Raw genomic sequence first — 18,563 nt, forward strand, 5'->3', positions numbered from 1 at the left:
AGGCCATTGTCTTTAAATAGCCGTTCTTCTGTTCTATTGTGGATTCTGTATTCATGTTGTATAAGTTGTATTTGAATGTGTGTCATGTGTTTCTGTATGGCTGCTACCTTGGCCAGGTCTCTCTTGTAAAAGACATGTCTCATCATCTCATTGGGACTTCCTGGTGAAATAAGGGTTAAAAAAACACACTCCATCCGTACAGGGTGACCCGGTCCGAGTCATGTACGTCAGCACACAAAGTCCTTTCACCCACATTCCTGCAGTGTATCCTCACAGCGGCCGTACAGACATCTGAGCGCCTGGCTAAACCCCATATCTCTGCCTTTACGCTATTCCTGTTTTTTTGGGTCGGGGGGCGTCTGTGGGGGGAGATTGGATTGGACCCTCTAAATGACACCAATACATTCCTGAAACTGAGACAAGGTTTGTGACATTTACAATAGAATTCATTGCGTAAGTTGCCCTCATCCTGCAACTATCCATCTTTTGTGATTTCTTAAATGTTACGTCGCTACTTAAAGGACGTCAACTTAAAGGACAAAGTCAATGTGATTGGAGTGTCCCCTCCTGTTGTACATCACTGCACAGCAGCTGTCATCAACTCAGGAGATATTCTATATTGTTGTCCCGCACCTAAGGGGGGACTATGGATCCGTCTCGTCCGTCTGTCCGTCCGTTCGTTAGTCACACTCAGTGGGCAAGTCAACTAGGGAATGTATGAAGCCAGTTCTGGAATTCCATTAATTCGAAAATCCCGCCGGGGGGCGCACGTCAGGTCCGGAAGTGACGACACGTACATTGGCTCCAATGTAAAAATGAGCCGACTTCTCTCTCGTTCTGTGTCTTAAATAAACATTTTCCGAATGAGCTTATGGTCTGAATAAACAATTTCAAGTCTTTTTCATGCTCTCCTGGGCTCCGTTTTCTAAATTATGGTCCCATTTCGAGTAAAAGAGCCGATAAAAATTATAACTTTGGGGGCGGGATTTTCTTTGATTTACACCAGCCACAGGAAACCAGATGATTCCAACCAGTTGCCAAGGCAGGCTAGCTAGCTAGCTAGCAACGTAGCCAGAGATTAAAAGTAAAATAACAGAAACAGCGTTACCCTTATGATATTTTAATGATGTTAGTAGACACACGTAATAGTATAGATCCCCGTTATGAGGTATGTTGATCAAAAGAACACCTAAAACGCTATATCGAAATCGGGTTTTAGTGGACGGGCAGCTCTGAAGTTGGGGCTTCAGAGCTGATCTGCGGCTAGCTAGCTAGCAACAGTATAGAGCCCCCGAGGTCTGTTGATCAAAAGAACACCTAACGCTATATCGTTATGTAATGTGACTTGTGACATGATCACCACATTTCAATAAATATAACGTTTTTGCACATTTGAATGCTGCTGGTCGTTTGTTTAATGCTGTATATATTGGACATTTAAAGCTGATACACAATTGTGTTGAGGTATTCCGCAAAGCTCAATTAAAAATATAACGTGTAACCACGTGTAACACTTGAAACAATCAAATTTAACTTTTTCACAGCAATACACAGTCCAGCCCACCATGGTATGGTTAAGGATTGGAACCATTGTTTGAATTATATCGAAATATATTTGCATGGTGTAGCATGTAATGCAGTCTGTTAAGATACTGTAAACATAGATACTCTGTGACACAGAAAGGCAGACGAGCTAGCAGCAGGGATCTTGTCACCCTGATTTCAGATAAACTTGTCTGTCTATAGCTAGACAATATTACTGTACCATAATACCACAAGCTAAAGGCAGCATACACCAATGGAAGGATGGGTAGCATTTGTCATCCAGGCTATACAGTAACGTTAGGCTATTATAAAGTTATGAAACGCTGATTCAGACGTTACAATAATATGACATAATATGAGCCAGTTAGCCTAGCTAGAGAGAGTAATTTCAGACCACCAGATATCACCATATTTCATTTCAATAAATATAAAGCATTCGTTGATTGAAGCAGACTGCTGATCGCTTGTTTCTCCGTCGTCATGTCCTCATGGTCCAATCTTCGGTTCGTAGTTCGTGTTCACTCGACATCAACAATCTTTATATCACATCTGATCATTTTATCCAACCTGCCTCTGACCAGACAACTAATGGATCGTTCTGCGCGATCATATTTGCGACATTCAGATACATGATAATATACAACAAGGCTATCTTTGTTGACAATGTTTATTGACAAAAGCATTAAAACAAGCAAATATAACAATATTCTCCGGTCACTGGCAGATACTAGCTAGGCTACAACTTGTTCAAAGCAAATCTCTCATGTCAGCATTTGGCTTGTGTGTTATGGCAATTTCCTATGTTGAAACAACTGATCAGCAGTAACATGTAGTTTAGCGTTAATCTCAGGAGAACAGAATATTATAGCTTTGATCGTCACAAATCATAATCCTCTGTTGTGTGTCCCATCGGTACTGGACGGCGCCTACCCCTGGAAGAAACGAATTAGACACTGTTAATCACTGTATAACGTTAATGTCTGCTTACCCAACACTACGTGCGATTGGTAAATACTGTAAATGCAGAGGTGGATAAAGTATCCAGAGGAGTTTAACCCCCTTGTTCCCCCTCATTGATTGATAGTTGATCTAACGTTAGCTAGATATATAACGCTATAGCTGGTAGATCATATGAGTATGCTTTGAGTCTGCCTCATCTCAAAGAGGTAACCTAGGTAAACAGAACTGCGTTTGTTTTCTGTCTACGTCCGAATCTGTGCAGCATGCAATACTAGACACTGTTAATCACTGTATAACGTTAACGTTTGCTTACCCAACACTACGTGCAATTGGTAAATACTGTAAATGCAGAGGTGGATAAACTATCCAGAGGAGTTTAACCCCCTTGTTCCCTCTCATTGATTGATAGTTGATCTAACGTTAGCTAGATATATAACGCTATAGCTGGTAGATCATGAGTATGCTTTGAGTCTGCCTCATCTCAAAGAGGTAACCTAGGTAAACAGAACTGCGTTTGTTTTCTGTCTACGTCCGAATCTGTGCAGCATGCAATACTGTTTAACGTTGTATAACGTTAACTTATGCTACTCTAGTCTAACGTAGCTAGCGTTAATGTCATGCTATGTAATTAGCGTTACGTTAGAAAATAAGATTACCTCGATTTTGTGGAAGATGCAAGCGGCAGGCTGGTGACGCCGCGCGAGGTCTGGAGGAAATAATACTCTGGTTTTTCTTCGGGCTATTGTATTCAATGTGAGAGCAATGGAGCAAGGCTAGCAATAGCAACTAACGTTAGCAACATTTGTTAGCCAAGCTAACGGCTAGCAGGGAAAATAACATGAACAAGATGGATGCCGTGGCGGAGGAAACCCTCCCCCGAGTCCCGTCCACGCTCACGCCCTTTCCTGTTTTCCCGGCTCCAGGTTTGAACAGATTTCCCACAATGCAACAGGAAAATCCATTCATCCAATCAAACGAAATCAAACAATATCGGGAAGTGAGCTTCATTTTGCTGTGTCAAAAACATATAGCTAAGGTGGTCCATATTATGTACTGTCAATGGTCACACTGTAATGTTGACTTTGTGCTGCTAATGAATGGGACTGAGCCATGATGATGATGATGATGATGATGATGATGAAGGAAAATGTGAAAATCAGAGAGGCAGAAAGCCATTTGTGATGTCACTGGGATGTAAATTGACCATGGATGGGGCAGTGACTTTGTGGAGCCATAAGGTGCTGAGTTGCATTCTCACAACAAGTTACTAGTCGTCTTGCATTGCTAACGGGTCGGTATGAACCAGAATTTAAACCTCATTTTGCTGCAGGAACTCTACAGAAACCTTATGGTTCAACAAAGTCAGCGCCATGCTATTGATTGTGTATGGAGCATAAGTTCAAAGGTCAGTTCTGTTTGGGGCTGTTCACACAGCACTTTGTATGAGGAAAAAGTGCTGCCTGGAGAAATAAAAAGCAGATCATGATAGCGTCACCTGACGTTAGCATAGCAGCTGTTAGCTCACTAAACAGCTGCTAAGCTAACGTCACCTGACGTTAGCATAGCAGTTGTTAGCTCACTAAATCGCTGGGTAGCACTTCTTGCAGAAGTAGCCTACCGTGTTGTGGGAAAAGCAAAGGCTTACCACCAGATTGTATTTTTTTTTCTTCCTTTCTTCACAACTGTGATTATCTGGCTCTGCCCACTGAGGTTTAAGCTCAACCAATCAGATTATTTCTTCTTCCAGAGCCGGGTTATCTGAATCACTAAAACCGCCATCAGGCAGAGAGGCTGAACGGACTCACCTCGCTGGACTTGAGCACCCCGAACAGCGGGTAGAGGAAGGCAGGCACCAGAGCAGCAGCACCTAGGGGGACCGCCTCCGACACCCAGTAGACCGCCGTCACCATCAGCACGTACGCACAGCATGCTTCCTGCAGCAGGGGGAGAGGTGACCACGCCCAGTTAGGAGACAGGAAGAGTATACCATTTCATACTACTGGCGCTGCCTGTAATGCGGCATCTCTGCTGCTAGAACTAACAATACTACTGGAGTGACACAGAGGACAGCAACCAGCTCCAACATGGACTCCGTTTACAGTCATCATTATATCAAAATGTCACAGATAATTCAACAAAGATACACTCTCTCACACCTTTAAACTGAAGAATTGTATTTTTCTGAAAGTGATTCAGGTGTTAGTTTTGTACCATGTGGGTATTAACTTTGTGCATGAACACAGTCGCCTTTATTTCCTGGGCAGGTGCAGCTCCTGACCTGCACCCGTTGTACTTTTACAAGAGCAGAACATTTAGTCAAACATCTTTGCCAATAACAAGTGGGTTAATCTCAAATTAATGAAGGCAGAAGGAAAACAAAGCCCAGGCCCAGATGAACACAGTGTGGCCCCCAAAGTTGGCAAGATTTTGGCCAGGGAAAAATTATATTCAAAGGGGTTCCTTGATCTCTCACTAGGGATGGGTGGGAGTACTCGGGTACTCGAGTACTCGTTCATAACGTCAGTACTCGAGTGACGTTTCCGCTGTTCGGGTACTTGCCCAACTCCCCACGCCTTTAAAAATGGCCTAAATCTACGAATGCATCGTTATGTGGATCTGGCAGCATGAACTGCACGGGCGTCAAGTCAGCCAGAATGTAAGTACGTCATCCGCTTTGTTGCTTTCAAAATAAAAGGCTTATTGTAACGTAAGTTGTAACCTTATTTATTTTGAGTAATACATTACAGCCATAGTTTCACGCCATATAACATCACAACGAGTATTTTGATACAAGGTTTGCTGCTTCGTTCGTTGAAATACCCTTTTCTCCTCCAACGTGCATAAATAAGCTATTTACTTTTGTTTAAGTAACATTATTTTGAAAATTTTAACCGCAAGTTTTCCAGCTCATCCCGAAAATGGTGGCTGAAGATATGCTCCCAAAGGAGACAGATGCACGCTTCTTCATAGCGCACGACCGATAAAACTCATTCAAAACTTTGCAGTAGTTTACTGACTACACTGTCATTTCCCATAACGTTAGTCACAAGAAATGTGAAGAAAGAATCGCTTTTTGGGAGACAATCGCTTCATGGTGATCACTATGTAGCTGCAGCTGTAACGTTAATCACACTGGTGGTCAGTGGTCAGTTTTCACTTTTTGGCAGAACACCGGACCTTGTAATCCGTGGATTTACGTTAGTGTAACAGTGATCATAAAGTAAAATGGATGATACTGGACAATGGACATGTATTGGAATTGAGCCTTCGCTTGTTTCACAACACTATTGTCTGCTCCGAAGCGCAAATGCCATCCATCCAACCATCGGAGATGCTGTCTGAGGTAGGCTTTAGACGTTAGCTTAGCGTCACCTCACCTAATATCACAGTCAGTCAGTCCCTCTCCTCATATGCTCCAGGTAACGCTTTCTCCATGCAAAAATGCAAACGTTATGTGTGAACAGCCCCACACACAGCAGATTACCCCTGCTCCGTCATTACCGTAGTAATCACACAGACCCCCCTCCCCCACGCTAGTACTCGAGTACTCGTTCATAATAGAAGGAGAGTATTTAAATTGCTTAAAATGTCCATCCCTATCTCTCACCTCAAGATATCTGAATGAAAATAGGTTCTATAGATACCCATGAGTCTCCCTTTAACCCTAACCCTATAGGGTCATACAAGGCAGCATAAATTAGATTAGATTAGATTAGATTCTTTAATGACCACACAGCCAGGCTGGTGGAATTTGTTTTCAGTACAGTTCATACGTAAGCAATGTCCAACATCATGATACATACATACATAAAACACAATAACAGTACACAATACAGTTATAGCAGCAGTGATATGGGGGTTGTTATATAGAGTTCAGTGTCCTTATAGCAGTGGGGAAGAAACTGTTTTAAAAACGGGTTGTCTTGGTGGGCAGAGACCTGTAGCGCCTCCCAGAGGGCAACAGCTGGAAGATGTGGTATGCTGGGTGAGTGGGGTCAGAAATGATTTTTTTAGCTCTATTTATTGTCCTTTGGCGGTGGAGTGATTCAAGTGACGGAAGGGGGGTGTGGATTATTTTGGAGGATTTATTGATGATTCTCTGTAGTTTGTTTTTGGAGTGAGTGTCCAGACTGCTGTACCAAACTGTTATGGAGAAGGTGTCAACATCAATCAACAGAACAATGGTTCACATGACTGATGGAGCTTTGACGGACCTGACAGATCTGATTTGGGGATATAGGGTGGTGGGGAGGGGCTTTTTCAACCCTAATGTTGGCACGTGTGGTGGGGGCATAAGAGGACAAAAAAGACAAACGGTCAGATAAACAGAAACAAACATGGACTATGGACGAAGACTGAGAGAGGGGAGGTTGTTCGGTCACGAAAGAGGACGAGAGAGGTATACAGACATCCAGAGAGAGAGAGGAAGAGAGAGAGAGACAGAGAGGGGGTTGTCATAAGGTCTGACTCAGCAGTATCAGATCATTGATTATTGCTCTCAGGTTATCTGAACATGACTGCAACTTCAATCAGATCCGCAAACAAACACTCGTCCATGCTTAGTTTTTGCTTTTGCAATTTCCCTCCCAGCAAACGTGCTTAGTCAGCAGAGGGGGAGAACTGCTGAGTCGCTGCTGCAACTTTTTGCAATAACGTGACTTAATTGTGAGCGGAGAAAAACAAGAAGGTGACACGTGTCAGAGCACAAGTCACTATTTCTTGAGAGTCCGTGCTGGGATTGTGATGACAGAAAGATCTTTTTTTTAAAGAGGTCAGAATTGATTTGGAGGTGTGTTTCTGTATAGCCTGCAAAAAAGGGATCTTAAGAAATGGAATAGAAACAGAATACACTGGACTCCAATTCTTCAATTTCTATTGTCTTGTTTAGGCTATCTTATTACCTGAATGACAGAAATGAATCTATGCAGACATCGTAACAACATGGCTATATAGCATTGAGTCTTACATTAGTATGCAGACATGGTAACAACATGGCTATATAGCATTGAGTCTTACATTCGTTTTTTTTATTAATATATACAAAAGTAAGTATAGCTACAAAAATCTTCCAATGTTGTTGTGAGATAGTTTCAATCATCTCATTTTAACTATTTTTGAATCTAGTGTGAAACTGCGCAACTGTATTAAGAAGAGCTTTATCTCAGCCTATCTGCACTGTGTTTACTTGTTTTAAAGGGACAGCTCACCCTAAAATCCAAAACACATATTTTTCCTCTCACCTGTAGTGCTATTTATCCCTCTAGATCGTTTTGTGTTAGGTGCCTGGGTTTGTACAGTAGATATCGACCCTAGGGGGGATAAAAAAAAGTTTCATATAGGGACTATTTTCTTTCAACCAAACTACACCTACTAGCTGCTATCTACTTCCTACATTAAACTGCAGCAGCTATAGACGGTTTTAACTTGACAACAAAAACATTCTAAATTGAACCCCCGCTCACTTCCTGTTGCAGTGTTTGCTATGGACATAAAAGAAAAAACATTCAAGTGCAGGACTGACCATTCCGTGAAAACCCTCTATACAGCTGAGCGGCGAAAACAAAAGTAACGATGTCGAGTGAATATTTCTGCAGTTTGCCGAATGCTGAGAAAAAGGAAGTGCTGTAGGGTTGCGCTCTGGTGAAAACCGTCTATAGCAGCAACTCTACAGTAGCAGCTATTGGGTGTAGTTCGGTCGAAAGAAAATAGTTTCTAGTGAAACTGGGAACAAGGTCTGTGGATTATCTTGAGTAACCGGGTCATGATTTCTGGAAAGAGACATTGCTGTTGAGTTTTGTTTGGTTGTTTGTTTGTGTGCTTTTAGCACCACAAGCCAAGTGCCATCCAGTTCCATTGTACTGTATTTGAGAGAGGCAGACATCTCTACAGCACGATATCACCAAAACTCAGGCAACTAACACAAAACGATCTAAGATGGATAAATAGCACTACAGGTGAGAGGAAAAATGTGTATTTTGTATTTTAGGGTGATCAGTCCTTTAAAGTCGAAGTGAACCGGAACGGAATCCACCAGCGCGAGCGTCGGACACTGAAAACGAATTGAGAGGCGGACCATATATGTGTCGATGATTTGATTTGACAATTCTGACTGGCTTTGGCATTGGCCAATCCTGGCGTGTTCCACCCCAAAATCCAGTGGGATTCAGCCTGTTGTCATGCTACGCGAGTGGGATCCGCAGAGTACCAGGGAGCCAGCTGCTTCGTGCGGAGCGAGCGGACAATCCGATCCATAGGTGCTACCCGCCCGCCTGGAATCTCCGAGAGACGACCCCTGACAGCCAGGGAGGCTGTCAGGCTCGGAGGCGCGCGCCATTATCGTTATACATGTAAATAATATTCCTGGAATGCGTGTTTTAACGAGCCAGTTACATTTCTTTGCATTCTTAGACATTACCGTTTGATTTAGTTTGCATAATTGCTCAAGTTAGTAGTTAGTTTATGGGCTAGAAACTCTGCCAGATGACAGGCACTAGGCGCCATTTTCCCCTTCATTTGGAAGAGAAAATGATCCTGAAATGAAGATTTGATTGACAGCTGCATGTCGTGAAATGATTGGTTGAAATGGGGTAGAAATTTGATAGTACTAGGTGACGTCAGCAAACTGTAAATTACTGTTATCAATTAAATGTTGAAAAACGAACTTTTGATGTGAAAAAGTGTGAAAAACTAAAGAAATTAGATGGTTGTGATTTGTTTTGCATACATTATTAAATAGGTGCACTGCATAGTCATACCCAGGTATTTGAACTAAAAGAAAAGAAAAGACATTCTTGGGTGCAGCTCGACTTTAAAGAAAACAGCGTCTCAGTAGGCTAGTGGACAGTATTTGCAGTGTATCTCTAGGAAGTAATGGGTGAGAGAACGCCAACACCTGCTATGATTAGCAGGAACTGAGGGGATTTTGTCTTTCTTTCTAGGCTAAAGTTCACTTGGTTCTCTCTGGCGCTGAAAGAATGTGATGCCGGACAGCCTGCCAGAGAGGTGGACTGGGTTTATTTGTGACTCAGTGTGTCGCGCTACACGATGCTAACACTGCCTCAGCGGTACATGATGCTAACACTGCCTCAGCGGTACACGATGCTAACACTGCCTCAGCGGTACATGATGCTAACACTGCCTCAGCGCTACATGATGCTAACACTGCCTCAGCGGTACAGGATGCTAACACTGCCTCAGCGCTACATGATGCTAACACTGCCTCAGCGGTACACGATGCTAACACTGCCTCAGCGGTACAGGATGCTAACACTGCCTCAGCGGTACATGATGCTAACACTGCCTCAGCGGTACACGATGCTAACACTGCCTCAGCGGTACACGATGCTAACACTGCCTCAGCGGTACATGATGCTAACACTGCCTCAGCGGTACATGATGCTAACACTGCCTCAGCGGTACACGATGCTAACACTGCCTCAGCGGTACATGATGCTAACACTGCCTCAGCGGTACATGATGCTAACACTGCCTCAGCGGTACACGATGCTAACACTGCCTCAGCGGTACATGATGCTAACACTGCCTCAGCGGTACACGATGCTAACACTGCCTCAGCGGTACATGATGCTAACACTGCCTCAGCGGTACACGATGCTAACACTGCCTCAGCGGTACATGATGGTAACATTGCCTCAGCGGTACACGATGCTAACACTGCCTCAGCAGTACACGATGCTAACACTGCCTCAGTGGTACAGGATGCTAACACTGCCTCAGCGGTACATGATGCTAACACTGCCTCAGCGGTACACGATGCTAACACTGCCTCAGCAGTACACGATGCTAACACTGCCTCAGCGGTACACGATGCTAACACTGCCTCAGCGGTACACGATGCTAACACTGCCTCAGCGGTACACGATGCTAACACTGCCTCAGCGGTACATGATGCTAACACTGCCTCAGCGGTACATGATGCTAACACTGCCTCAGCGGTACACGATGCTAACACTGCCTCAGCGGTACACGATGCTAACACTGCCTCAGTGGTACACGATGCTAACACTGCCTCAGCGGTACATGATGCTAACACTGCCTCAGCGGTACATGATGCTAACACTGCCTCAGCGGTACATGATGCTAACACTGCCTCAGCGGTACATGATGCTAACACTGCCTCAGCGGTACACGATGCTAACACTGCCTCAGCAGTACACGATGCTAACACTGCCTCAGCGGTACACGATGCTAACACTGCCTCAGCGGTACATGATGCTAACACTGCCTCAGCGGTACACGATGCTAACACTGCCTCAGCGGTACACGATGCTAAAGGCTTTTTCACACCAAGTCTGTATTTTCCGTCCGAAATTGTTGCACGTTTGAAAATAAAATGTGACCTCATGTTGTATCACTCATGTTTACACACTGACTATGAAACTTTCGTCCGTCATTCAAGTTTTCTGAATAGGTTTGATTTTCTGCCTTTTTCACCTCAGTCAATAAATAGCCTTTTGCGAGCTGTTTGACCAGTGTGTGTCTGTGTTTGGGGGAGAGAGCCAGAGGAGCAGGCTCCAGTCTGAGTGGAGATGCAGCCAGAGAGATGCGTGCTCGCTCCCACTCACTGGCCCCTCTCCCCGGGGAGCGGTGCTGCGGCACCCGGCCACAGCACACCACAGCCGGCTTGGCGAGGTGAAAGTTAGCACGGAGCCTCTGTCCAGTGCGATACGGCTACCATTCCACGACCTGCTGCCATCTGCCTTCTCCAGTCCACATTACATCACCGCTGCTGCAGATCAGCCACCGCTGCCTGTCACCTGTCATGTTGTAATGTGGATACAGGAGAGGACAAATATTTGCCTTGCATTGCGAATAGAACGACAAACTTATTAATAAAACGCATCGACTCAGTGTGCAAGGTTTCTGTGGTTTTTTTTTTTCAGATGACAGATTTAAAAATATGAAAGACAACCTGATTGTGTGCAAAGACCTTAACTCAGGCCACGGTACATGATGCTAACACTACCTCAGCAGGCCGCGGTAGGCTACATGATGCTAACACTGCCTCAGCAGGCCGCGGTAGGCTACATGATGCTAACACTGCCTCAGCAGGCCGCTGTAGGCTACATGATGCTAACGCTGCATCAGCAGGACGTGGTAGGGTCCATGACGCTAACACTGCCTCAGCAGACCGCTGTAGGATACATGATGCTAACACTGCCTCAGCAGGCCGCGGTAGGCTACATGATGTTAAACTGCCTGAAAGAGCCGCGGTAGGCTACATGATGCTAACACTGCCTCAGAAGGCCGCGGTAGGCTACATTATGCTAACACTGCCTCAGCAGGCCGCGGTAGGATACATGATGCTAAAACTGCCTCAGAGGGCCGCGGTAGGATACATGATGCTAAAACTGCCTCAGAGGGCCGCAGTAGGCTACATTATGCTAACACTGCCTCAGCAGGCCGCGGTAGGATACATGATGCTAAAACTGCCTCAGAGGGCCGCAGTAGGCTACATTATGCTAACACTGCCTCAGCAGGCCGCGGTAGGATACATGATGCTAAAACTGCCTCAGAGGGCCGCGGTAGGATACATGATGCTAAAACTGCCTCAGAGGGCCGCGGTAGGCTACATTATGCTAACACTGCCTCAGCAGGCCGCGGTAGGATACATGATGCTAAAACTGCCTCAGAGGGCCGCAGTAGGCTACATTATGCTAACACTGCCTCAGAAGGCCACGGTAGGCTACATGATGCTAACACTGCCTCAGCAGGCCGCGGTAGGCTACATGATGCTAACACTGCCTCAGCAGGCCGCGGTAGGATACATGATGCTAAAACTGCCTCAGAGGGCCGCGGTAGGATACATGATGCTAAAACTGCCTCAGAGGGCCGCAGTAGGCTACATTATGCTAACACTGCCTCAGCAGGCCGTGGTAGGCTACATGATGCTAACACTGCCTCAGCAGGCCGCGGTAGGATACATGATGCTAAAACTGCCTCAGAGGGCCGCGGTAGGATACATGATGCTAAAACTGCCTCAGAGGGCCGCGGTAGGCTACATTATGCTAACACTGCCTCAGAGGGCCGCGGTAGGATACATGATGCTAACACTGCCTCAGAAGGCCGCGGTAGGCTACATGATGCTAACACTGCCTCAGAAGGCCGCGGTAGAATACATGATGCTAAAACTGCCTCAGAAGGCCGCGGTAGGATACATGATGCTGCTAACACTGCCTCAGAAGGCCGCGGTAGGATACATGATGCTAAAACTGCCTCAGAAGGCCGCGGTAGGATACATGATGCTAACACTGCCTCAGAAGGCCGCGGTAGGATACATGATGCTAAAACTGCCTCAGAGGGCAGCGGTAGGCTACATGATGCTAAAACTGTCTCAGAAGGCCGCGGTACATGCCACTATACACTGCCGCAATTCCCTCTGCAGCTGCTACAACGTTCTGAGTATCACATCAAATAGTTTACTCCCCACCCCCAATGATTTAAAAGAAAAACAAAGGAAAAAAGACGATAGGCCTATACCTCTGACCACGAGACCGGCCCAAAGAATGGAGGGGAAATTCCTACCTGGCCCGGCCTTTGACCTACGAGTCTCGGGTTCGAGCAGAGAATCAAACATCTAATTCAGTCTGACCAGAAGCAGGGATAAATAAATCCCCACATGCCAGAAAAATGAATGACCAGAGGAGGGGGTATCAAAAGCAGAGGGAGGGAAATCCCCCCTTCCCCTGGCAATTCGCACCTGCTCCTGGATAACTTTCACATATTTTTAGCTTATTAGTTGAAACTTTGGCACCTTTAATATGAACAGCCAACATTGTAATATTATATATATATGACAGAAAAATAAGCATAATAGGACCCCTTTAAATAACAGACAATACTCCACTGTTGGAGCTAGAGCTGGTTGATGATAGGAGATTTGTGACAGCTACAAAGCCATTCAGTATTTAATATGTTTGAAACGTAATGCCTTAAAGCCCAGAGAGCAGTGTTGGGCAAGTTACTTTCAAAATGTAATATACTACATATTACTAATTACTTTCATTTGAAAGTAATACGTTACTTTACAATATTACTCAGTAACTCGTTACTTACTGTATTACACTACTTTTGCATTACTTTCACCAAAATAACAGCAGTAGCAGAATGACATCGTCGCCCCGGAACCCTCCCGAAAAACCTCTTGAAGTCAGTGTAAAACGTCAAAAATTCTAAATGTTATCCTTTTCCTTTGTTATTGTCATCGATAGTGGTTATTTGCATAAAAACACACAATTTGATTAGGAAATGATTGTATCTTTATTTAAATGTAAAATTAACTCAATTTGTAACTGGTGTTACCTGACAAAGTACAGTAACTGGTATAATATTACTGAAATCCTATTGTAATAAGTTATATGACTGAGTTACTGCTAAAAGTAATATATGTCCTATGTTCCTTTTGTACTGACGTACCCCCAACACTGCCAGAGAGGGTCAATGTTTGACTGAACATCTGGAGGTTTGACAGACAAGTTACTGACACCAGTTGATGATCTCATCAGCCCACTGTGTGTTATCTGTGCTTAGGAAATGGAGATGATTGGTATTTAGATAAGAACAGAGAACTGTTTACAGGCAGATCAGGTCAAAACTGATCTGTTAGTAACGCTCCCCTGTATTCACTGAGCCAATCAGTGGACTGAGGCTGGATTCACACAGACTCCGGCGCTCTGCATTGGCCTCCCTGTGCTCCATTCATAGTCAACGGGGGTAGTGCGTCAGGCTCCGACAGTGGGTGAAGCAGGGGGGCTGCGTGAAAAACATGCAGCGGTCGTACGTCGAGAGAGTACAGGGCGATCCAACTTTTGGGGGCACGCAACCCGACGTCACACTGCATTTGGCCAATCTAGACGCCACACACACACACACACACACACACACACACAGCTCTGCTCTGTTTCACTGCCGTCTCTTATTTCTTCTCTTCCACCCCTCTCTCTCTCTCTCTCAGGTTTCAGGAGAGTGACCCCTAGCGGGCGAAAATTACATACTGCACGTTTAATCAGAAAATGCTAAATTCAGAAAAGGGCCAAACTCGGAAAATGCAACCGGAATATGCCGTTTACATGACCCTCAATTCTGGGGACCCATCGGTAAAAAAAAATATATATATTTTTTTCTCTAACCTCTGGGGTCAGCCTCGTTTCAATGCTGTGTAACAGGAACTTGAGGGGCTCTGGCGGCAGCGGAAGAAAATCCCTTTCCGCTCCCTGCAAGCTCTGCCATTGGCTCCAACCGACCGCCTCTGACCATTTATGGATTTCCTTTCCCCTCCCGGCGTGTCGCTCTCAAATCCCTCCGTCGCTATGAAACAACAACATCGCTAGCTCGTTGCTAGTAGCAAGTAGCAACTTGGTTATGGAACTGTCTAATTGCGGATTTTGCTTTTCTGTTTTTAGTTGGTTGGTTTGATTTCTTTTGTTCTTCTTTCACCTCATTGCAAGTGTGACGTGATATTTCCACTTGCTACTGCTGAAAAACAACGTGTTTCTTCAATCAGGTCAATTATCCCCCTCAGACGGAATGTGTCACTAGGAGAAAAATACGTTTTTAAGGCTGAACGTGAGACTAGATGACTTGCTAAGAGATGGGTATTTTTTGTCTCAACCCCCCTCACTCACTCTCTCACACACACACACACACACACACACACACACACACACACACTGCAAAAAAAAAAATCCACTTGGTTGGCTGTTCTCATTCACCGTTCACCCGTTCCTTACCGTAAATAAAATGGTCGCGGGTAAGGGTAAACTAACAGATGGTTTGTTTTGACATAACCATGTGGGAACGAGTCGCTCTGGAAGGGGAGGCCCTTTCAAAAGAATATACATAACAGTACCTGGCAGGTGTTTGAATGAACCATCTGTCTATCACGTCTATCACGGGCACTGATTGGTGCAAACCACTGGTGGTTCAGATTCAAACCAATCCTATAAAAAGAATGTGAAATCTCTGTGTGAGCGTGAGTGAGTGAGCGAGCGAGCGAGCGAGAGAGCAGAAATTGTGTTTGGTCACAGCTACAGTATGCATCTTTCAGGAAGTGTAAAGAGCACCCCCTGCGGGTGACCTAAAGGAGCCGGATTTTTCAATTAGGTAATTAGGGTCGACTAAATGGGCAAAAATGGCTAATTTGTGGTCAAAATGAGCGAACAAAGGGTCAGCACCATGGAGAGCTCCATTCGCTATCTACTGATGGAGCTCATACCTGAGTGCAGGAGCACACCTGAGCGGAGTTGGAATGAACCGTGGAAGTGGACTCTAAAAACCCTCTGGGGAGAGAGAGGAGAGGCTCCATGCCAACTCTATGAGTGAGGCCCGACTAAAATGGCCAGTCACACACGGACGGGTATTATAGTAGATTGGACCGTAGCAAGATGGATTTGTGGCATTGCTGGACACTCATACACAGTTTGCTGAGGATAATGCATTGAGGAGAGAATCCCACTTGTGTCCAATGCAATTTCACTTTGTTCCAGGAATTACAAACCCCCTTTTTTTTTTGCCAGTGCAACAAATCTCCATCTCATCAACATATCGCGACATCTCCTCTTCACACACACCGCTCAGCTGATGACCCACACAGCTCCGGACTGTTCTGGGATCAGAATCAAAACAACAAGACAGTGTGTCTTTTCATTGATTCTCTGCACTCTCTCTTTCTCTCTCTCTCTCTCTCTCTCTCACACACACACACACACACACACACACACCAACAATCCTGCCTGGACACTAGCAGCACAAACATTGAGCCAGGATCCTCTCAAAACAACAAACCACGACCCGTTGGATGCTCAGTTCCTCCTGTAGGATCGGGTGTTTACTAGGTATTTCCTGTGTTCAAATGTCACCATGATTTCATTTTGTTTGTTACTTAGCAAGCTACATCGGCTTCCCTTTGCTTTCTTTTTGATGACTTCTTTGATATTTGTTTAGAGCAGAAGAAATACTATAATTGGAGCAAATAGTGTGTATGGTACTGTTATTTTTTAAATTTCTATGATATCTATAATAATCCTGTAGGAACGTGTAATGTGTCTATAGCAGTGGTTCTCAACCTGTGGTACGGGTACCACTGGTGGTACGCGGGGCTCCCTCCCTCTCATACTTTCATGTGGTGGTAATTTCTGAGGTGGTACTTGGTGTAAAAAGTTGAGAACCTGACTGGTCTACAGTAGTCACTAATGAGTTAATAACTTTGTTGCATGTTATGTACTACTCATATAATAGGCCCTATTCTTATAACATGCTTTCTATAGGATCGTACTCAGTATGGATTTTACATTTGACATTTTTATCTCCTATGGTATCCACTAATATCCCCGGCTAATAATAATGTAACTAATAGTTTTCCTGTGACATTTGTACAGCATCTTCCCTTAGCCAGTCACGAATGAGTTAAAATGCATCACTTGTCCCTCTCTTTAGGAAAGTTTTGACTTTCTTTGCTGATTTCTCAGAACTCGCAGCAGCCATTTCTATAAGTTCCCATAACTTCCCAGTCTCATATTTTGCATCAATCAAGTGTTTATAAATAGTCATTTTCATTGTAATAACAGGAGTGGGTCTGGGTTTGTGTTGGAGGCTACTCACGCTGGTGGGGTGGATGAGCGGCAGCGGCAGCAGGGACAGCGGGATGAGCACCACCAGGATCAGCTTCCGCGCCCTCCACAGCTTCCGGAACACGTCCATCCGCGCTGCGGCCTCCAGCCTCATCAGTGACAGTTCAGAGCGTCCACAACCCCGCAGAAGCAACCGGCTGTGACCGCTCAGAGCGCCCAGCACCCAGCAGAACCAAACCTGTGGCCGTGCCTCAGGTCGTGGTAAAAGTCCAAACTAAAAACACCGAAGCCTTTACTGTGGGGAAGCTGGAGAGGAAATCCTTGGATCAGCAGTAAGTGCGTCCTTTTCTTGGTCGGCTGCTGTGTTCTCTCTTTCTCTCCTCCTCTCTCTCTCTCTCTCTCTCTCTCTCTCTCTCTCTCTCTCTCTCTCTCTCTCTCTCTCTCTCTCTCTCTCTCTTCCTCTCTCTCTCTCTCTCTCTCTCTCTCTCTCTCCCCCTCCCTCTCTCTCTCTCTGTTGGAGTTTTGTTGTTATCTAATTCTCACTTCTACCATATCTGACTGACAGCAAAATCTCTCTTTCATTGGTGTCTGACTGATGGCTGATGTGTCTGCTGACTGTGTTGATGAGTCCAGGTGCCAGACTGACTGGGGATGCTGCCTCATTTATCAGTCTGATGATGTGCTAATAAGACACCGCCCCCTTGGCTGTTTCTCAGCCAGTCACGGTTGAGTAGAGTTTTGTCTGGACATGTGTCTGAGAAGTTATGGTCACTTTTAAACAGTGTTGGGGAGCAGCCTTGAACTACATGTAGTTGAGCTACATTATAGTTTAACTACATTTTGCAGTAGCTTGCTGGTAGTTCAACTACATTCATATTTGTGTAGCTACTGAGTCAAGTAGTTAAACTACTTTTTGGTCATTTTTGTGTAGTTTATTTATTTTATTTTGTATTAGTTTATTTGGCAGGGACATATAGCCTACAAAAAAAAACATTAAACCCCATAGGGGAAGAGCTGCTTTGTAACAGATTTAGCCATAATGCTACTTTCCATCTGGAGCTGAGTTTAACTATTCAAACTACCAACTACAATTTTGGGCAATAAAATGAAAGGAATGTAGGCCTATTTATTTTATTTGACCATTACTGTTGAACCACAACCACATTTGACAGGACTGCCCCTTTTTCTTTGGTCCTGATCGCTTTGAAGGCACCATAGACCGTAAAGTCAGCCAGGATCCTTTTACTGTATTTCTTGACAAGACACTATGCTGCCTCTCTGATTGGCTTGCCCTGAGATTAACCATTATTTATTGATTATTTGTCTGATAAAACAAACCCTGAAGAACCCACATTTATTTACCAACAACAAAAATATAATATTGAATGTATTGGGTTCAACTATTGCAATAAACTCAATTGAGAGGGATATTTTTGCTGGCATTGTGCTTTTTTGTAGGCTATTATATTT

General features: G+C 44.7%; 1 protein-coding gene across 1 annotated transcript in view; it reads right to left on the bottom strand.

Annotated features, from left to right (window-relative positions):
* The window catches only part of slc13a4 (solute carrier family 13 member 4), a gene marked incomplete at both ends in the record, with an annotated part of 56,156 nt that extends 38,909 nt beyond the window's left edge, over positions 1-17,247 (bottom strand). Inside the window, 2 exons of the mRNA XM_083657128.1 lie at positions 4,311-4,439; positions 17,125-17,247. Coding sequence (XP_083513254.1) covers positions 4,311-4,439; positions 17,125-17,247 — 252 coding nt within the window. The remainder of the gene's footprint in view (positions 1-4,310; positions 4,440-17,124) is intronic.
* Positions 17,248-18,563: the final 1,316 nt, after the last annotated feature.

Source organism: Poromitra crassiceps (assembly GCF_964638095.1).
Source record: "Poromitra crassiceps genome assembly, chromosome: 2".
NCBI classification, from domain to species: Eukaryota; Metazoa; Chordata; class Actinopteri; order Beryciformes; family Melamphaidae; genus Poromitra; species Poromitra crassiceps.